This window comes from Corvus moneduloides, chromosome 9 (genome assembly GCF_009650955.1).
Source record: "Corvus moneduloides isolate bCorMon1 chromosome 9, bCorMon1.pri, whole genome shotgun sequence".
Lineage (NCBI taxonomy): Eukaryota > Metazoa > Chordata > Aves > Passeriformes > Corvidae > Corvus > Corvus moneduloides.
The window spans coordinates 1,903,791-1,926,108 of record NC_045484.1 but is presented as its reverse complement, the minus strand read 5'-3'; the positions used below and the strand labels follow the sequence as shown (position 1 = coordinate 1,926,108).

Genomic DNA, 22,318 nt, shown 5'->3' with positions numbered 1-22,318 from the left:
TGCTGGACAAGTTAGAGCACAAACAAGATACACATTAAGGAGTTAAAGACTGGCTAGCAGGTTCCTAAGCAGCAGCACTGGATTTCAGTCAAGGCATTATGAATATCCCTTGTTCATTCCATGTACTCTGGTTAGTCACCTGAAAGAAACCAGAAAATCCTGTCTCATGAAGATATCTTGGTGACACAGAGGAAAAGGGGATGGTAAATAATGAGCTGTAAAGGATGTGTAGATGGATGAACGTCGTGTAGGAGCAGTTTGACTTGAGCAACTCAGTTTTTTGTAGCTGCTGCAGCTGCTTTTAGTTACAGTGTCCAGAATTAAAGACAACTATTCTACATTGGAAAGAATCTATAAAGTTCCATGAGGGCGATGAAAGAATTTGGGAACATTCTTTGGAAAGAAAAGCTCTTTTTCATGAAGGCATATCTCAGTCTACTTTAATGAAGAACAAATAAAGGAGTGAATCTGTCTGAACTGGAAGCAACTTAGAGGAGTTACCTGTCCAGCGGGCAGCTTCAGAGGGGCACAGATGTCAGACCTTCCTGGGTCATTTCCTTTCTGTAGGAAATGTGAAGAGTTCTGCATGTTTTCTGAATCTGGGAGCTTTCCTTGCTCTCAAGGCCTCTTCCGCTCCTGCAGAGAAAGTTGCTGTAGCTGTTGGTTCTCTTTTCTTGAAGGATCTTGAAGCTCAGAGCTGCTGCATCCTTGACAAAGAGAAAGTCAGGGAAAAGTGCCAGGAGGCCTGTACGGATGAACAAGATGCTCCTGGATAAAGACAAACAGAAAAGGAAGCCTACAGAGGGTGAAAGCAAGGGCAGGTCATCTGGTAGGAACATAGAGAAATTGTCCAAGCAGACAGAGATCGGGTTTGGGAAGCTAAAGCCCTGATCGAATTAAATATGGCCGTGGGTGTGAAGGGGGACAAGAAAATATTCTATAGTGATAAAGCTAAGACTAGAGAAGATGTGGGCCCTCTCTGTAAGGAAAGGGCAAACCTGCTAACCCAGGACATGGAGAAGGCTGCGCTACTCGGTTACTTTTTTGCCTCTGTTTTCACTGGCAAGTGCTCCAGCATCACTGCTGAGGTCACAGGAGGCAAAGGCAGGGACCTGCCTGGTGTAGGAGACAAGGTTTGAGATGATCCAAGGAGCCTGAAAGGCCGTGGGGTCTGATGAGATGCATCTGTGGGTCCTGAGGGAACTGGCACATGAAGTTGCTAAGCTGCTGTCCACTGTATTTGAGGTCATGGGCATCCTGTGAAGGTCCCACTGAATGAAAATGGGGAAACATAACCCCCATTTTTAAAAAGGCAAGAAGAGAAGGCTCCAGGGAGACCTCAGAGCCCCTTCCTGTGCCTAAAGGGGCTCCCAAAGAGCTGAAGAGGGACTTTGGGAAAGGGCCTGGAATAACAGGACAAGGGGGAAGGGCTTCCCACTGCCAGAGGACAGGGTCAGATGGGATATTAGGAAGAAGTCCTACCCTTTGAGGGTGGGGAGGCCCTGGCACAGGGTGCCCAGAGAGGCTGTGGCTGCCCCATCCCTGCATCTCTGGAAGTGTTCAAGGCCAGGTTTGATGAGGCTTGGAACGAGCTGGTCTAGTGGAAGGTGTCCCTGCCCATAGCAGGGGGTGGAATTGGATGAGCTTTAGGGTCCTTTCCAACCCAAAACCATTCTGGGATTCTGTGGTCTTCGATCAGAGACCTCTCCATGTGTCCATCAAGTTGAGGGCTGCTCTTCCTGTGAAGCATTTTGTATTTACCTGGAGTAGAATGACCTCTGTCACTTGGCCACTTTCTCTTGATAGAACATGTTGTGCATAGCAGCTTTGCAGTCAATTTTTAATTCCCTGCTCCAAACAGCTTTGTCTCATCAGCACTCTTTGTTACTGTGCTATTTTTATGTGTTCTTTAAGGTTTGTGAATATTTGCAGCACGTCTTTCTGCAGGGTTCTGTGAGTGACCTCACCTTTCTTCTCTGGGTGAGAACTGACTGTTTATTCCTACCTTTTGCTTTTTCTCCTTTAATCAATTATTTGAGTGCATAAGGGGACATTCTATAGCAGCTCAGTTCCCTGAAAAGCCTTTGGGTAGGGATCTTCTTGAAGAGTTCATCAAAATCCTGGTAATCTTGCTGACTCCCTCATTCTTTTACGTGCTCATTGGTTCAAAGGAGGATTTGGGAAGCTTTGCTTTCTGGTAAAACAGCCATATCCAGTCTCCAACATGGAATTATTCATAAATTTACTGATTACACTTAAGGGTTTATTCCTACCTGCCAGTGTTGAGATCTGACACAACTGCTGTGGAGATTCCCAGGCAGTAACTTTTCCTTCATCCTCACACAGTCTTCTTGCATGACTGTGGCTGTGACAGATGTCTGTTTGGGTCTGACTGGACCTTGAGTTCATGATTGATAAACTGTTTTCTCCAGTGCATGCGTTTTTGAGAAATACTGTTCAAGACTGATTAATTTGCTTATAAACTTGTCGTTCCATTGGGAATAAAAAGTAATAATCTGTGTTGAAAGTAGTAATGGGGCAGCTTTATATTACTAGAATAACTCTTACCAGAGGTGCTGGGTACTGGTGCCCTTCTTCTAATGTGAACCCAAGAAGTTGGAAGAATGGGATTATTGAATATGGCTGGGAAAGGTCTGTCCTCAAGTGGGAGGGTAAAAAGCTGAAGAGCATTTTCTTCATTCCCCACTGAAATGAGAGATGATCTGAGCTGTCAGATAAAAAGGAAAATCATTAAAAGCTCACTGCCTCATTTTAACAGGTCTGTCGGTTTTTGTTCCATCTCTTAATGTCCTCTTCAGAACAGCAGGAAATCAGGAAAGATGGAAGCTTTTTCTGTTGCAGAACATTTATGTGACAAAGTACCTAAAAATAAACTTCAGGACTGACAGTGGTGATAAGGAATGAAAAGAGTTCCAGATTCTAGACTGGAGATTTCACTTGAGGACACCACTTAAGCTGGATTTTCACAGAGCAAATTCTGGGGAATCTTTGGGAAAACTGCTGCTTCTTGCATGCTTTCTGTTTAAATCCTCTGCAAATTCTAGCTCTATTTAAAGAGCTCACCTCCGTGTTACAATGCATAACTGAACAGTGCTCAGTGCCTGCCTCCCTGCTCCGTGTGTACTCACAGCTCCATGCTCCAGGGAATCAGAGCACTTGGCAGAATTAATCCTCTCGACTCTCTGGAGTGCGTGCAGCGTAGAATTTAACACGATACGTGTTTTCCCTAATTTTCTTACTAAAGTAACTCCTGTTCAACAACCAACCAGTGTGACTTTAATGGGGAGAAGGGAGCACAGTGCAGGAAAATCAGTCAGGTTCGCTCATACTGGTTGGTACTGGGCAGACTGGGAAAACAGACACAGTGCTTTCCTGTTTCTCAGAAAATGCTTGAGTTACTTCTCGAGATTCAGAGTTGGTGTCAGTGTTTCTCAGTAAGCTGAGGCCTTGCAGAAGGATAGGAATCATTTGTATCAGGACCTGTTTTGTTACTAAATACTTACCCCTTGGTGGATCAGATTGGTGGATTTTTTCCCAATCCCGGTCTCGCTTGGCTGGAGGTTTGAGGTGCAGGATCAGTGTGAGAGCTGGCTTGCTGTGAGGCCAAACACTGTGTTTTAGTTGTTGTTGCAATGTCTGGTTTTTGGTAGCCACGTTGGCAGAGAGAATAACAAACTGCTTTCTAGCAATGCTAACTCTGAGTGGGCTCGTTATGGGGTGTTTCAGCTTTTGTTGCTGTGTACTGAAATATGAAAATATCTTTGAGTTGCTCTTCTGTAACCAGTAGCTTCTATGCCCATGATAAGCTGTGAATGATGGATTATGCTTCAGCAGAGCTGCTGCTCAGTGCTGGCCTGTAAGATGAAAGTCTCATTTTCATACTTTTTTTTGCACTTTCATTTCCATTCCATTGCAGCATGCCTTTTCAGATAGTCACCTCTTCTCACTGTGCATGTATTCTTCCACATTTTTCAATCCTTAGTATCTCCTTAGATTTACAAATGGGAAGTTTCAGTGTTTGTCCAGGTGTAATTATTTGTCCAAGAGCAGATCGCTTTTGTTCCTGCAGAAATCTATTTGCCAATTTAAGGGTAAACACAATCAGTTAAAGAATTATTCCTCATCTATTTTTAATTGTTCATTTTCTTTGTTCCTGGGTTGAAGAGCAGTGCTAGTAGATATTGTTGTCTTGTTTCATGCAAAGGATTTTTAACGTTATCTTGTCTTCTTCTGTTTACATATTAATAAGGATCCTTCTCTGTGCATCTGTTTCCAGTTAATGCAGAAGTTCCTGGTGTAATGTGATACATACTCAATGCTGCACCCATAGGAATATTACTGCTTTCAGACTGTGGGTCTTAGAATAAACTTAGGTATGGAGTTTTAACTTGTACTATTACTAAAATGATTTAGCAACTGAGCATGTAATGAAAACCTTCTTGGGTGAAAAGTCTGTGTCAAAGTATGGATGTTTTCCTGAGACAGTCTGAGTGTCAGACACCGCCTAAGTCGCTTAAATCTACTAAAGCAGACTTCAGCACAGAGCTCTGTCTGTGTTAAACACTGAGTAGCTTCCCTTGGCCATTTCACAGAGATCATAGGGGGGCACACCCTCTGCTCTTCCACATTTTAGTCTGCTGGGACTCACAGACAGCAGTTACAGAAATCCCAAATCTCAGTTTTAAATTCAGCCACCTTTCCCTTGTCTTTTAAATGCTACATACTTGGAATCTTTCTGTCTACAGAAGACTCTGATCTGCAGAAGACTCTCCTCTGTTAATTATTTTGAAGAAGAATTTCTGCCCAGGCCTGGATTCTTGGTTCACTTTCCCAGCATGCTGGTGGTTCTCTATCCTGGCTTTGAGAAGACTCTGCTTCCAAAGAATTCACTTCCCAATGATGATGTACTAAGAACAGCGTAGTAATTCTTCTCTTCAGAACACAGATAACTATTACAAAGATGTCTTAATTCTGTGAGATCATCATTTAGTGAAAATGAATGAAAATAGACTTCAAGTCAGAACCTTCATTAAATCCCATTTATGAGACAGAGAATATTTAAAATCTCAGTGAACTGGGGCATTGTAATTGGAAGTTCCTCAAGAGCTTAGGAGAATAGTAAGTTAAAAGACTGTGACATGGCAAAAATCCCATCCTCTTCAAATTGTAAGGTTACAATGACTGCAGTGGAAATAGGGGATTTGGGATTTTGCCTTGTTTTTGTAATTCATGTGGAAAGAGAAAGTTAATGCTCCCCAGTTCCTTAGAAACATAGATCTTAAATAGTTAATCTTAGATCTTTAGTTAATGAGATGATATTATGGTGGTATCTGTAGGCAGCAGCCTTATTTTTGAGGTTATTCTGGTTAATTACATCATATTTCAGCACTATCAAATCCCATAGGTTGCTTAAAAATAAAACAGTATAATTGGAAATGTAATGTGCATTAAGCTTCCAGAATCTCTTTGTATTGGGTAGGTGCAATGAAATCATGTAGATTTTAGAGACTTCATTAAAACCTAAACCTTTAGTTGTCAGGATCATCATGTTTAGACTTAAGAGCAGAATCTTTCTTTGTTTGATCGAATTCTGATGCAGAGCTGAAGTTTGTGTCCAGGTATCTGATAACAGCTGCTTGTCAAGATCAGATTTTGGGGAAGGACCTAGTGGAAATTAATTTCAAAAAGCAAGTGGATCAAGCAGTTAATTTTTTTTTCATGGTTTTTGGTTGCTTCAAAGGTTTTTTAATGATTCCATCCTTTTGCTGGGGCCCTTGGACATTTTTCTGCTATATAGGCAGTGTCCACTAATTAATTTCATATTTTTATTTAAACCAAATTATCCAGTACTAGCTGATTTGTAGTTCTATGGATCAACCTTGTTAGAAAAGTTTCAATTTTTTCATCTTTTCTCTTCTAATCAGGCAGTTAGTGGTTTACCAGTTTACTTCCCCCCTCCAGCTTTTTGGGTGAATACCGTCTGTTCTTAATAAATTTTCAGTAATTTTATTCCCTTTATTATCTCTTCTGATACTCAGTTGGACACAGGTCCTTCAACACATCCCCTGTTAGAAATGGTTCCAGCAGGATGACAAACCCTGTGATTCTTCTGTAATAAAACAAACACAGGGGAGGTTCATGGGGATTTTCTGCTGGAGCTTAAATACAATTTTCTTACACTGACCGTACATTTTCCAGGCAGAGATGTTGCCTTTCTGCTCTGAAAGTGTTTGAAATGGATTTATTACGAGCTCAAATGTGTTTAGGAAGTTGATTATGAGAAACTTTGCTGTTGTTCCTTCATGTATTTGTGTTTAACTGCGAAGTGAGGATCTTTTTTTGGTACCCTCCTCATTTTCCCTCTTTTGCTGTGACTTCAACTTCTTTCAGAATCTCAAAAGAAGCGTGGTTTTATTTCTTACAACTTCCTGTACTTTTCAATCTATGAATTTGGAAGCCATTTGTTTTCTCCAGTGTGTTGGTTTCTCAATTTTTTTTTTTTTTTAATTGCTATTTTCAGCAAATTATTCACTGTAATGCTTCTCACAACAGAGAACCCCCAGGCACTGGTAATTTGATGTTCATTTTTCAGCGTAGATTTTTTTTAAAGTAAATTAGAAGTGTTTTTTATATAGTGTGAAGAAATCCTAGATCAGATTTCTCATTTGTAATTCTGCACATCTGTTTCTAAGCAGAGCTGGCTCATCAAAACCAGGAGTAATACAGCATTTAGGAAAGCTTCAGAGACAAGGTATTAGGCATCTATAAACTGATAGATCTGGGGAACAAAGAGATAGATTCATGATGGTGATTAACCAGTGGATGTTTCTAGTTAGTCATAGAAAATATTAATTTAAGCATTTAAAGTAACTTCTGTTAATTTAGTGCTTAGCAGCTAATTAACTATTTTATAGAGAGCATCCTTTCTTTTCCAGTTGAATTTTGTATCTGCCATTGTACACTTCTCAGGTTAGCTTTTATATTTGATTTTTGTGACTAGAGCTGTTCTAAACTGGCAAGCAGATTGCAGTGCTTCATTAAACAGTTTTCAGTGATTTCTGTGACTTTCTGTGAATTCTTGTCCATTGAAACTGAGCAATGGGCTGGGATTATTTTCACGCAGCTCCTAACTAATCCCATCTAACAGCTTTCAAAAGAGTGGTGAGCAGTACAGACAAAGGGCAAAGAGCTGCAAGTCCCAGGTCAGCTTTTCCCAAAGGAAATGTAGGGCTGAATTGTTCTGAAACAGTGACCTTTAGCGGAATACTCATGCTGTACTCACAGAAATCCTGTCTTCCAGAGTCATTTCAGAATTCCTCACTAATACTACATTCTCCCCATCACAATGAAAAAGTAAGGTGATTTAAAGACTCTCACTGTGGTTTGTTCTTCATTTCAGCATTTCTGCAGAATTAATTTGCATTGTTGTTCACACTGTTGGCTGGAAAAGAGGCACATTTTTTGAGTTGCAGTTATTACCTTTTGGAGAGGCAGCATATCCACCTTTGGAATACCATGGAACAGCCCCAGTGTGGGTGGGTTTGGCTCCCTGGGACCCCTGACCATGCTTATTCCCATGTTTATTTATTTATTTGTTACTTTGAGCTGTGAGTACGTGTGGTGTTCTGGGCAAAGTGGATCTTCGGGTCCTTGTGGCTCCTTCGTCCCCCTGGCTCTGCCCTTTGCTTTGGTTCTCCCTGGCTGTAACCTTAGTACCTCACTTATCTCAGGATATCTCTCCTCTGATGTCAGTCCTGCTGCTTAGACTTCCTCAGGTTTCCTCAAATTCTTAACATCCTCTGACACCTCTTTAAAAACAGTATCTGTCTTCTCATCTCGGGAAAGTAAAGGGGAAGGAAAGGCTAGTTATTTTAGTTTGGGGATTTTTTAGGAGTAAGAAAAAGCATGTCTGTCATACCATAGGAAAATGAGTCTTGTTCATTCTTCAGCATAACAAGGGCATGGGAAAACTGTTTCTGATGAAATCTTCGGGTTAGAGTAGCTCTCAGCAGTTTTTTTAACCTTCAGTCCTCTACTTCCATAATGTCAGAACTTGTTTTTCCAAAAACAAACATTCATTCTCCCCACAGCACAAACTTCCCTGGTTTTCATGTTACATTGGTGAAGTTCTATCATTATTCACCTGAGCAGAATTATCCTTGATTTAAGTGAAGCGAAATTGCATCCAACTTTTTCCATGCTGATTGAAAAATAAAAATAATAATTTACAACTACAGCATCTGTGGAGGGTTGAGAGTGACCTGGGGGTGCTTTTCGAAAAGCCCTGAAAGCACGAGAGTGGTTACAGTTTTACCCCCTTAGCCGGAGTAGTGTTACGTAGAGAATCATGGAATGGCTTGGGTTGGAAGGGACCTTAAAGTTCATCCCATCCCACCCCCTGCCATGGGCAGGGACCGCTTCCACTACCCCAGGTGGCTCCAAGCCCGTCCAGCCCTGCCTTGGACACTTCCAGGGATCCAGGGGCAGCCACAGCTTCTCTGGGCACCCTGTGCCAGGGCCTCCCCACCCTCCCAGGGAGGAATTTCATCCCAGTATCCCATCCAGCCCTGCCCTCTGGCACTGGGAAGCCATTCCCTGTGTCCTGTCCCTCCAGTTCCTGATGGAATGTATCTCTTCGACTTCCTTGTAGGCCCCTTCAGATCCTGGAAGGAAGGATCCTGAATAGCCCATTGATGAGAGCACACTTTGGTAATGCCTGTATGCATTTTAAATACAGTTTGACTTCTCTTTTTTCTAGGCCTATTCTGTCTACGATGAAGACATTGGCTATTGCCAGGGACAGTCCTTCCTTGCAGCTGTGCTTCTGCTTCATGTGAGTTAATTGCAAAATGAAAGCTTTGGTATTTGAAACCAACGCAGCTGGAAAATCAGCAGTGCTGCAGCCATGCTGTTTGACAGATATTTACTGTTATTTACTTGCCTGTATAGTTTTCCTCTTGTTGCTTTTTGGCCGTAGACATTAATGGCTTCTGTCTTCATGAATGTAGATTTTCTTTATCTGGGAGAAATCTATTAAATTCCCAAGTACTTCTGTGTCAAAAGCTGAAATCAGTTTGTTGCATATTAATATTTACTTTTTATTTAGTTGTCACCTAAGTGAGCTCCCTGTGTGCTCATGGGGAATTTAACTCCAGGAGACATTCTCAGAGCAGCTCATCAAAGCAAGTAGTCTCACTAATTTTTTGGGAGACTTTTTCTCTTGGGGACATTTTATAGTATCTTCTGAGGGCAAGCTGATTTTTAACCTTGATATTTTAGCCTCTAATCAGAAACTGCACCAGCTTTGATCTGGGTATATGTCCAGATAGATAAATAAATACACGATTTTTATAGGTGTAAGATGCTTTACGTGTGATGTCTCAGTGGAAAAGCAGCATATTTATTGAGATAAAGTCTATCTGAATAAGCCACCCCAAAGCTCAACCACAGTTCTTACTCAGGCTCTTGCCTGCTTTTTCTCTCAGGTTTTAATTAGTAAATTATCAATCAGGATTGAAATACCTTTTGAAGTGTGGGTTTGAGACAGCTGCTGGTGGTGTGTATGTTATACACACTCTTCCTAAGGTATTTGGAACTCAAATTCAGATTAGTTTAAGTCGTAATTCCTAGTGAGAGCTGTGACTCCTTGAAATCTTGAGAAACATGATACAGATGACAGTGTTGCAGAGAAGCTTTAGATCTTTAAAGAATAAACCTGTATTAGTCCCATTATTGCAGTCTAACATACTCTGTAAGATAGCTTATCTAACAGTAATTTTACAATCAATTTTTTACCCAAAGCAGGATTTTGAAGTTCACTGGAAAAATAAGCCATTTTCAATACCAGAGGTGTTTAGAAAAGGGTGGGTGTCACATTCTTAACATTTGACTACTACTTCAGCTCCTCTGCCTTTGTTCTGTGCTGTCATTACTACAGAGAATCAACTCTGTTTCTGCTGTTTCTGGAGCTGGAAGAAATTGCCCTGTACACAGGGAACACTAAATGGAAGTTACACTCATTTTAATATGTCCTTTATAACATTTGGTTTCATCATAGGATATTAAAGTGAAATGCTCAGAGAAGGGGGGAGTGAAGCAGTCTCAATGAGCACAACTGTAATTTGGGAGCTTCCTAGGATGTCCTCACACTCTTGTTTTTCTCAAATTCTCCAAACAATCTGTAGGCTGTGAGTGCTTTTCTGTCTTTGCATGGATTTCTAGACCCTTTCCTTTTCCTTTTTTTCTGGGACAGGTTATGCTTTCTCTTCCATGTGGATAGGTTTCAGGGATGGTTGGGTAGCCTGAACCTCCATCCTCTGTTTTTGTGGTTTTGGTTCTTTGATGAAATTCCCATCAAGGGTATGCAGGTAACTTCTAATCACAGGGGAGCAGTGTTGCCAACTCTAATAATTGTACTCTAGGTCTCCCAGTATTTGACTTTTTTTTCATGTCTGTTTTTCAGAGCCCTTGTCTGTGGGGAAAAACAACACATAAAATTTCACTTAAAAAAATTACAAATTTCTGGCTTTTTGTGATTTCAAAGAAAAGACAGCAAAGGGCAAATATCTAAATACTAAAAATCAGGATGGCAATGCCCAAAATTTGTGTTCTGCTTAAATAAAAAAAATAAATGAAAATTCGATGTATGATTTTGAATCCTTGGGATTGGTAATATCAGAGAGCCTCTATTCACTGAGAGCAAGGACTTGGGGAGCTCTTTGGCCCAGTCCTGACCTCTGTTCCATCTCCCTGTCTTGGGGCAGGGACAGTTGTCAATGCACGAGCATCTGACTGAGCACGTAGGGTGGATGTGCCTGTGCATGAGTACCTGCTGTTTCATTAGAAATAATTGGTTTTTACCAAAACCCCTGAAATTTGCATTCATTGTCTTACAGAGCAGATTCAAGCCTTTTGGTGAGGATAAAATTATTTCTTCCCTTTACTTTGTTTGCAGCTTTTCTGTGCTGTCAGTGGGGAGCGTTCCATCCAGATGAAATTGTGATTAAGAGCTTTGAAATTCCTAAGGATTTGTCTTGGGTAAATGAAGCCCAGACTGACAGCCATCAGCCAGCCTGGCAACCCTTTGTGCTAACTAGTTCCTTTGCTTTTTGATGTCTGAAAATGAAAACGAAGCTGTCTGCCCGTGGCCCTGGAGACAGGGCCGAATTATGGGCTGAGCATAAAAGATGAAACCCTGAAGGGAAATATGAAGAGCCTAAAATTCTCTTGAAGAAAATACTGAGCTTTTATCTGTAGCTGATATGTGATAAGGAGTTGGCAGTAGGCCAAATGAGTGAATGCACTTGAAGGTGGAGAGGTGTTCTTGATTGTCAGTAATTGTTTTAATTTGTTACAATCTGGTGCTTCCAAAAGAAAGCACATTTTTAGTGGGATTGAAAGGTTGATTTGGGTTCTGTTTGTGCCTGTCATTTTTGTGCTACCTGAAGGCAAGGGGAAGTTGGGAAGGTGATGTGGAGGTTTTGTGACACGGGGCTTCCCACCAATTCAGCATTCAGTGGGCTCAAGCCAACAAATACAAGCGTAGAGTGGCTCAAACAGCTCATGTGAGTGCCACCTTCCAAACCACTGATGGATGAGACATTTTGGTGAGAATGAAATACAGATTATGGATGTAGGGATTCCAAAAAAGTCAGCATGTGAATAGATGGGATTGTGGGAAACCTGACTTCAGAGTTTGATGCCCTGGGGTTTGAATGAAAGTGGATAAGCATTGTTCTCGCTAGGGGTTGGTTGTACCTTATTTCTCCTGAATTTTTCCCATTTAACCACAGTACACATCACTGTCATGAGTTGTTGCCTTTTTATTTTATTTTCCTTCTTTTTTTGTTTTTAAATTGCTTTTATATGCCTGAGGGTTGTGCACTGGTTGTTCTCATACCTATTTGACAGAAAGAATGCTGCTGACAGTTGTGCTGCTGGGATGTAGACGTACATGAACCTGTGATATGACCCCACATTTTCTTCAAAGAAGGCCTTACAGAGCCAAATCCAGGTGCTCATCAAGGAGAATAGTCCCCTTGAGATTTTAGTTGGTTAATTCAGCATTCATAGTACTTGGCTGAAAATTTTAACACATCCCTGGTTCTGAATGCAGTGTGCATAAGGTGTTTAAGTGTGTGTGTCTGTGTAAGGCATGCCCAGCCCTAGCTCCATTATTAACCTTATTTTTGTGTATTTTTCCAAACAGATGCCAGAGGAGCAGGCATTCTGTGTATTTGTGAAAATAATGTACGACTATGGCTTGAGGGACCTCTACAGAAATAACTTTGAAGATCTCCATTGCAAATTTTTCCAGCTGGAGAAGTTAATGCAGGTGGGGCCAAAGTAACAACTTCTCCTTCGATTTATTTCGTAAATGGAAATACTGGCATGAAGAAGAGATTAATGCTTTGCTTCCAAAAGCTATTGGACACTAAAACCCCTCTCCTTTTAGAAGTGGGGTAAAGCAAAGCAGGGAAGTTGAATAGCTGAATTCAAACATCCTGAATCAGATTTGTTTCTAGTTTCTTTTCTCTTTGATATACCACTCTTGCTGCTAATGTTTGTATCCAAGCAGAGCAGGTATTTGATTTCCCCCCCCCCCGTTTGCTTGCTCTCTGTCTTTCTGTTTCTGATGTTGTTTAGAGAGAATGTCTCTGTGCTGTTGAGACCAGTGTATCCTTCAGACTGCCTCCATCAGTGTCCTACTTTCCATGAATTATGTTGATGTTAAGAGGTCAGGCGAATCAGGACATCCTGATGCTTATGAAATACCAATCAAGTGTGGATCATTGGGCAGGTTTTACTGTCTCTTCCAAACCTCTGCTCTTTTTTCAGGTGGAATTATTTCATCGAGCAGTTTGGCAGAGCTGAATGGCTGCAAATTTTATACATTGTTGTTCTGACTAATAAGGAGTTACTGACAGTTCATTAAGGCCTGCCCTTCCGCTGGCACAGGGAAAAGCTGGTTGCTGAAGTCAGTTCTCACAGATGACCATAGGTATCTCTGTGGGATGTACTGAAACCAAACAAACCAGACTGTTGTTAATTTAGTGGTATTTTTTCAGATGTCAAATTGTGCATATTTCATACTCGATGGAGTAGAATTGCTTGCTAGTTAATGTGATACTTCAGCATATGGTCTTCTCAGTATTTACATATGTTCCCAAAGAGTTTTGTTAACAAACAAACCAGATTTTATTAACAAATACACTCTTAACAAAGATACTTTATTAAATGACCGTATCATCACTGTTCAGGAGGATTTTCAGTGCTTATTTTGTGTTGCTTGTATGTGCTCCTAGTTAGAGAAATGGTCTGATGGAGTTGTGTGCTCTGTTGCTTTCAAGCTCTGCGAGGTGATCTGGTTCCAGTAGCCGTTGTTTTTTGTGGCAGAAGCATTTCTAGCAAGACACAGCAAAGGAATAACTTAAAAATACACACCATGACAGAGATTTTACAACTGCTCTGCCTTTCGACTGTTGAAGATTTTGTAATTTCTCAGTCTAATCTCAGTATGTTCTTGGATACTGTGATAGAATCCACTGTGGATATCTTACTAAAAACTGTAACCATGGGCACTGAAATTTATCAAGAAACATTTTCATTGCTTGAAAGAAGCCAGGCTTTCACTTTGTTGTGTTTTTTGGTATTTAGCAACCCTGGTCCTTACTGGAAATATGGATGGAGAACTCAGATTAATGAGTAATACTGAAACATTTATATTTTCTCTTTATTCCAGGAGCAGTTACCAGACTTGCACAGCCATTTCTCAGACCTCAATTTGGAAGCTCATATGTATGCATCCCAGTGGTTCCTCACTCTTTTTACTGCCAAGTTTCCACTCTGCATGGTCTTCCACATCATTGATTTACTACTTTGTGAGGTAAAAAAAGTATTAAATCAGAAAGCCCTTCCTCCACTCCATCAGTGTTTCTTCTTGCTGAAGTCCTTTACTGCTTAATTGTAAAATGGGTGTAACTAAGTTCTGTAGAAACCATGGTTATATTGAAGAGAAGATGTTCAGTGAAGCACTGGTTTGGTTTTCAAATTGGAGCTGTGGATTGCCTCGTTTTTTCCTGAGGGGTCTCATTAAGACTATCGGATGCACGTCTGTTTTTCATTTAATTTGTTGAATGATTATTCAAAGTTAGGAATTGTAATTTCTTGAAGACACCTAGCAAGGAAAGCTCTCCAGATGGTCTGATTCAGAGTACCCACAGGCAGAAATGGTGGCATTGACTAAAGATGTTGCTTTGGTGGCCTGATATTAAACAAAGAGTGAGAAGGGCCAAACACACAACTGAATGAAACTCCTTCCTTTTGTTTTTTCCCTGCTATTCCAACTACTGCTCCAGGTACAAAACGCTGTGTGTGTGTACTGTAGATATATCTACACTTCCTCTGAAAAGCCAGTCAGAATAGGTTGATAATCTAGGATATTTATTTTGGTAAAATACCAGTCCTTCCTTTGGTAAGTGGGAAGTCAGAGCATCTGTGGCATTGCACCTGCTTTTAAACGTGTCACTGATTTCCTCTCCAATTTCAGGGGGTCACAAACATGAAAAGAAAGAGATAGATAAAATATTTGATAATTTTAAATGGTGAAGGCTTCATGAAACGCTGTTGACTCTAGTTCATTTTGTTCATTTTTATTGTGAAGTATTTTCTCTGAGAATCTTCAGGCTTGCTGCACGTGCTTTGGTAGGATTCAGTCCTGGTCAGACTATTTCTTATTCTGCATATTGGAGCTCATTTGTCAAAACAAGGCAAGGTAGTATTGGCAGTGTTTATCTCAGCGTGTCTGAAGCAATTACAGTGGGAAAGAAAGTGAAATCCAAGGAGAATCCAAGGTGAAATCCAAGGAGAAAGTGAGCGAGTGTAGCATTAGAACATGCTAGGGAAAGGGAAACTTGTTAGTGTTTGTGGAGGGTAATCACACACAGCTAAAGGAGCCGCTTTTACTACAGGTAAAAATAAACCAGAAGGAGTGAGAAAATGTATTTCAAGTGAAAAGATACCCACAGGCATCTTGAGAAACACTGGGGCAGTGTGGAGACAACGTCCTGAGGCACCAGTGTAGGCTATCAGAAAAGTGCTCCTAAGATTCAACCACTCACAAGTAACAGGCAGTTCTGAGAATTTGTGGGAAGGGCATAGATTAAAGTCATATGAAAATGAAAATTGTAGACAGCAAGTCAGTTCTGAAGGTGTGTGGCCAAAGGCAGAACCTGGAAGAAGCCGTTCCTTGACAGAGGACTGAAGCTGTGTGTCCAGTCAGCCTCTGGAAGGAGTTACGGGGGAAATCAAAACATCATTTTTTCTGCATTAAATTGTTCCTTACTTTATCTCTGAACAACCAGCCTGCTGATAATTCTGGCAACTGGAAGGAGAAAAACCAGTGGCAGCTGCTAACACTGAAACATATTCTGCAGAAAAAATCCCCAGAAAAGCAAGAAGCCTTTGAAGTGAACTGTCTTAAGTTTTTAAAAACAAGCTTCCAGCCTTCTCCTTAATTTTTCATAGATACAGATGAATTTTAAATACCCTTCAAGTTTCTGACTTGTGCTTTCTCCACATCCCTGTCCCGTTTGTCATTACAAAATGTTCACATTCTATGCAACTCTTTCAGGGAAGAAAAAGTAAGGGGCAGAAAACCATTTAAAGCCATTGCTGAATGCATCCTGCCAGCTAACAATTTCAAGGGAGCCTCTCTGGTCCCCTTGAAAATATTTGAATTACAGGTGAACAATTTGTGTCTTGGAATAGCTGATCCTTAGAGGTCCCTTCCAACCCCAACCGTTCAGTGATTCCATGTCAAGCAAAAGTTTTTGTATTGGCTTGGGTTTTTCATCTTCGATTGTGGCTGGAAGAGTGCAATTGGTCCTTACAGATACTCAGCTTTCAATCCAGAGAGGAAAAATACCTGTTGGAAGTCCTGCAGTTTCACAGCTACCCAGGGAGGCACATTTCCTTCCCTTCCATGCAGAGTGGAACAGTGGCACAAGCTGGGGGTGGAGCTCCTGGGCAGAAGCAGAGCTATGAACAAGGAGCTAAAAGTTATGATGGGAATTAAATTTTATGGAGGAATTTTTAGAATCCCATCAAAGTGAGTGTCACTACAGTCAAGGTCTTCTCATCATTCTCACATGAAATATTGCTCCAGAGCAGTTTTATGTAAACTCCCACAGTTTTGGGATTTGCCGTGGCTTCTGTGTGACTGAGTTATTTCATTCTGTTGTCTTCTTAGCATCTTTATTTTTTGTTTATTTTTTAAGTTGTCACCAGGCTACTGAAGATGTAATCAAACCCTCCAAAATACTTAAATTTCAGTGGTCTAAGAATATTGCCTGAGTAGTGCTGAGGCAGAATCTGTCACCCATCCTCATGTAGAAAAGAAATATTTTGGAATCCTTTGTCTTCCCTGTGACAGAAGCTTGAAGAGAATTTTGGCCTTCCAGGCAGGTACACCACCCCAGTGCTGTGGTACATACTGTAAGGCGCAGCTGCTTGTAATAGAAACACAACCCTATTGATCCAGGTGGAAGTTTTAATGTGATTACAGCAAACTGTGTGAGTTGGATCCTGGAGATCTTTCCACAAGGTTCCTTTTAGCTGCCTGTTGCAGCTGTTTCATTTGTCTTTTCCCCTTTGCTATTTCTGTTTGCATTGAGGAACATTTTTGTTGATGAAACGCAGAGTTGTATTTGGACTTGTCAGTCTTATCTATCAATATGACATGATGTTATTGAACACTTTGCAAGCCTGCTCTGTTTTGCTGTCTCTTTTTGTTCTATTTTAAATTATTTATTTAAAGTCATGCTCAGAAATAGCAATTCATCTAGGTAAAGCTCTTGTCACTCAGAGCTGTCCCCAGTGCAACAGCTGCACCTCGGCTGTGCTACAGAATATCAAACAGTTGACATTTCACTTCATTTTGCATTCTAAAATATTCCATTTTAAATTAAAATATTTGTTTTAAAAACACTAAATAAATGACCTTCAGTAGGCATTTAGAAGAGGAAAAACAACCCAAACCAGTTGGCAGATAGTCTGAAGGGTTTTTACAATTGTCATGAAAAGAAAATTCTTTACCCTTTCATGATCTGTACAGTGCTGCCAGAACTAAAGGAGGTGCAGAGCTCAAGCTGTCATTCCATTACTAGCTGAGAATTTTGAAACACTATGGGGAACCTCCATTTTAAGTTAACCTGGCTATTTTTTGTGCAATTTTGGGGGACATAAAATAGTTAAGGATGGTACTTCTGTCCTTCCAGGGAATATGCAAAAACCTCTCCTGCACGCTGCCCTTTCTGGGCTGGCACAGACCATTGTTTATTTTAGTGCCATAATACATCCTTTGACTATGTAATTTGACTACTAAGCTAACAGTTTGGCTACTAAGCTGCCATTCTGTGATCATGGCTGGATATAAAGGGATGCATATGATTATCAGTTTTGAGTATGAAATTATTTAATGTTTTCTGATGTAGCTGATAGCAAAGAAGGGAAGGTGCCTTTCACAGGACCACACAGCACAGTGCAAGAAGGGGGAATTGAAAGCTGGGATACCATCACTCCTTTATATATCAACTGTTGCTTTCAGGATATTATGTAAATATTTTTTATAATAGATTTTGAGAAACTGTTTGTTATCATGAAGGCTGATAGGTGACTTCAACAATCTTTTAAAATGTGAGCAAGGTGGTGCTGGTAAGTGAACACTTACTGATAGTTAAAATGTGGCAGCACACTGTGGAGATACGGCTATTGGGAGCACTCCTTCCTGATGAAACACTGAAAATCATAGCAGAATTACAAGTATTGACGCTGAAGAGTTGATTTCTGTCTTGTGTGTGTCTTGCTGAGGATGGATGTGCCAGGAAACGCCGTATGGTACCGCTCAGGGCTGGCCGGCATGGTGCTGGTGCTGACTGAGGAGGAGGGACCATAATAGCTTGCTATTTTTTATCTGTCACTGTCAGATACTTCTGTGATGCCTTCAACAGAGTTGAGAAAGAACAGATTAACATTTCAATTTATTAAACTTCCTCAGGAATTGAGTCAAGAACAAGCCCACTTCCTCTGTAAATCTGCGCTGAGATGAAATGTGAATTAAATAAAGGATTGTGCACAGTTGTTTATCTTTTGTAGACCTATAGGGAAAGAAAGATGGAACTTTTTGGAATTACTTGTTATTGCCGTGTTGTCAACATTTGTTAACCCTTCCAGTTATGAATATTTTAAGGAATCTTACAAAACAGCAGAATGGACTTGCTAGAAATAAAATCTCATACAGTAACAGCATATTAAAAGCTGGGCTTAAATTCTAAGTAGGCATCGATCTGTGCTGGAGCTGTCTGTGTTACCCTGGTACTATTTACCAAAGCAAAGTCAATGTCATGCAAGGTCACTGGAAAAGGCCAGGAGGCCTGTGTTTGTTTTTCCTTTTAGGAATACAGGCAAATAGATTTTGGCATTTGGACTGTCTTTCCTTCTGCCCAATCCCTTTGCATCAGGCCTGCTGGAGAGCTGAGTCCTGCTGAAGTCCTTATCTGCTGTTTCATATAAAGAGACTGGAAAGGATTTCTTTCCCAGACTGCTATAATTAGCTTTTAATTAATTAAAGAAGAAGGAGAATAGGTTTTCTCAGACTCCAGATGGATGACTAGAATTTGAATGTGGATGTCCAGTGGTAATGCTGGTTTGCTGCATTCAAGCATCTGGTGATATGTCAGCCATCATCATCTTTTTTGTTGCAGAAGTGGGAGGTCTGCAATGGAGATAAGATCAGGTTTGCTAGACCTGGATGTTTGGTTTTTATGTAGTGAGATGAGTTATTTAAAACCACAGGAAAAGTAATTTTAGCCTAATTCATCTGATGACTAGAGCTGTAATCTACTGTGGGGGCTTCTCAGCACTAGAACAGAAATTAAAGTGAAAAGAAAGAAAGAAGGGTGTTGGATTTGATTGTGTGTTTGCTGCATGAGGAACTTCTTAAAGCTTTTGCATGTGTGTGCTTACAACATTCAGATTATAATGATAAACAGTTCTAAGTTCTTTTCAAAGTGAAGGTTGTTAGTAGTATAAGGTGGTTGCATATAAAATTCAATCAACAGCAGAAGTACTGGAGGTGTGTAATACCATGTTCTGTATTGCCTTGGGGACCAGGGACACAGAACGTTCTAACAGAACTTATAATAATTCAGGCTTGGCCCAAGGAGAAGAGTGTTTTGATAGAGAACATCTGAGAGGTTCTAGGAGAGCCACAGGGTTTAGCATAACCCTTTACTCAGGGTTATCCAGCTGTTCCTGTGAGCATCCATAATTTATGTATCTTCCAGTTGTGGCTGCTGCTTGTTTATCCCCAAAATAACAAAGCCAATGATAAATGCTCAGCATGAGCAAAGGAAATACAGTCTCACAACAGTCTGCAATCCAAGATAACTTACGAGAACAGAAGGTACCTTTTGGGTGATGTTGATAAATTTTGTGGTCCTAAATGCTAAGGCTGCTTCTGTTTCAGAAAATGTTCCAAGCTCTAGGTGAAAAAGGTACCAAAGATGAGTGCCTGGTTTGAATGACCCAGTTTGGGCCTTAGAGGGGTGACACATCTAATTCCATGTTCACACTATGTCTCTGAATTACTTTCCCCGTCGCTCATGAAATATTTTAGCCACCTGCTAGTTGATGTTCACTTGGTTGTTTTTTCTAGGAATACAGTAAATTTCCATAATGCTTACTTTACACTAGTGCCATCTGCTGTATTGGAATAGCAGCATATCCTAAACAGTCTTGGCAGGCTTCAAAAACACTTTAGAAATAACTGAAGGAAAGTATCACAAATGGGAAAGTGATATTCCGCGAACAAATCCAGGAAGCTGAGCTAATTTGGGAAACGTTTTTAAAGAAGAGGGTATTGCAGTCTGCCCGTGCCAAAACCCTTTCCGTTGCTTTGTGCTCAGAATCTGAGGCTGTTACGAATTTTCTGAATATGTAAAATCAAAATGTGAACTTTGCATTTGACTCACTGTTGGAAAGGGAAGAGCATGTCAGGGCTCAGAGAGACGAGGGCCAGAGCTGTGTCGTGGCAGGGAAAGGGCGAGGATGGGGAATAAACACTGGGAAGAAGATCAGGCGGAGTGCAGGGGGGTAGATGCTGATTTTAGGGTGGGCATGTGTTTTTCTTTGTGGTGTGTGAGCACAGGTAGAGGGGGAACAAGGCACAGCTCTCTGTCAAGAGATGTTCTGATCCACTCACCTCGTCTCCTCTCATGCGAACCGGGATCTGGAAGATTCCTTCTCCTCTGAGCACATCTAACAGCCATTCCCTGTTTCCATACCAGAGGACCTGTCTTACCTAAAGAGATACGAGGCCTTCTTTTTCTCTCCTTGTATGTGATAAGGCCCTTGGTGTCTAGTGTCGATTCAGGCCCCTTTCTTTGTCCCTGTATTAATCAGTTTTGGAAAAAGGGACAGAAATGTCTAAAACCACAGCAATTGAAAGCTCTGCAAACAAGAAAAGTAATGTTAGTGTAGTAATGTTAATGCTGCTAGCCCATAACCACTTGCTGATGAATTAGGAATGTGCCACTGCAGAAATACCACATGCAAGGGAGCAGTCTGATACGTGGAAAAGACTTAAAATTCTGTGGCTGTATTTTTTATTCTTTGCAAACAGTCACAGAAGGTGGAGGGAAAAAAATGTTAATCTCACAGCAGCCTCTACCTTCATTCAGTTATAGCAACGTCTCAGCAGCAAATGGCATTAAAACCACCCAAAACATGTAAATATTCATGCCTAAATCCCATTTATTTCTACTAAAAGCAACCAACCAAACAAAATTTCATCTGAAATCATACTAATACAGCTTCGTGGTTGCCTGGTATTCATTGTGTGCTGTTTCATGCTGCAAAATACAGAAAAGTGACACAAATCAATACAGAATCCCCTGGCGGGGTTTTTGCCATCTCCCTGGCACCTGCCTCTCTCATAATTCAATCAGCTGCTTTTAATTGGGTTTGTGTACTTTTCATGGAATCATAGGATCAGGAAGGAGATTTCTGTGGTTTTGTCTTTGCTGTGTTGTAGCATTCCTGGTGTGAGTTATTGTACAATGGATGTGGAGTCACTGGGGGAAGCCCAGGCTGAGAACTCGACTGTGCTCATACGTTAGCAGTCAGATCTCTTCATAATGTGTTTTTTGTTTGATGTTTTCCTTTAGTAAGAAAGCTGTATCTGTTGTTTACACAAGCCTGCTAATTTGTGTTGTGCCTTATTTGAACAAGAGTTTTAACCTTTTTTTCCTTTAGTCATCCTGTCATTGAACTAGAATAAATGCACGAGCTACACAAACTCTGCCTAAAAGATGTTAATTAACGTGCATGCCCCTGCAGAGTGTGTTCCAAGGCTGCTCTGCTTACCAGGGGAAGTTTGAGCTTCAGACCATATATTCATGTTGTCAACCAAACAAAGACATTTGTGACATTCCTCAAGTTTATTGTGTGTTCTCAACATATTAGAGTTGCCAAGTAATTGCTTTGCTGGAACCCATCCAAAACATAACTAGAATTTTAATTCTCCTTTAGAGTCTGTAACCCCAATTACCCTCTGCAGCTCCTTTGAAAGACTGTGCAACTGAACACATAATTATGAGACACTTTGGAATTATGAAACAATGTCAAGTTAACTGCAGTTGAATAGCTCATCTCCCTTTAAAGAAAGGAAAATGCAGTTATTAGAAAGCTGGAAGAGGTTCATGTCATGATGGGCTTGAGACTTCTCAGCCATTGAGGAGGTGCTTAGCTGACTTTCATATCTGTCTTTTTAGCTGGTGCTGAACTTTAGACAGTATTTTATCAGTATCTTCCCTGTTTCCTTTTACATGTCCTGCATATGTAGGGGAAAAAACCACAGATAAGGACATGGATGAATTAAGTGTCCTTTTTTTAAAAAAAATAGATTCACTTCCATTTGTTGGTGAAGATGCTGCCAAGGGTATTGCTGTGTAACCAGAGGAAGGTCTGTCAGAGGATCTGGGTTGGAGAGGGAGAAATGCTAATATTGAATATAGCCTGTCTTCTCCTGAGGCTTCTATCGTTAAACAGAAGCTTTAAAACAGGAGAGAAATTCCAAAGTCATCCGCAGTGCAAATGTTGTCCAGATCTGGAGGACTAAATTGTTTGGCCTCACTCAGCTCTGTGCTTGGCTCTTGAATTTTGCTCGTAGCAAGTGTTGGTTTGCTGCCCCTTGACTTCCTTTTTTCCAGCCTCTGGGCAGATTTGGTGGGTCAGATGA

At 40.8% G+C, this 22,318-nt stretch overlaps 1 protein-coding gene across 7 annotated transcripts in view; it reads left to right on the top strand.

Annotated features, from left to right (window-relative positions):
• Window positions 1–22,318, top strand: part of RABGAP1L (RAB GTPase activating protein 1 like) — a 248,590-nt gene that overhangs the window by 138,195 nt on the left and 88,077 nt on the right. For 6 of the 7 annotated variants that reach the window (XM_032118240.1, XM_032118234.1, XM_032118238.1 and 3 more), the window contains 3 exons: window positions 8,780–8,854; window positions 12,230–12,355; window positions 13,763–13,906. In XM_032118240.1, the coding sequence (XP_031974131.1) occupies window positions 8,780–8,854; window positions 12,230–12,355; window positions 13,763–13,906 (345 nt within the window). The remainder of the gene's footprint in view (window positions 1–8,779; window positions 8,855–12,229; window positions 12,356–13,762; window positions 13,907–22,318) is intronic. The other variant, XM_032118239.1, reaches the window with a different exon arrangement.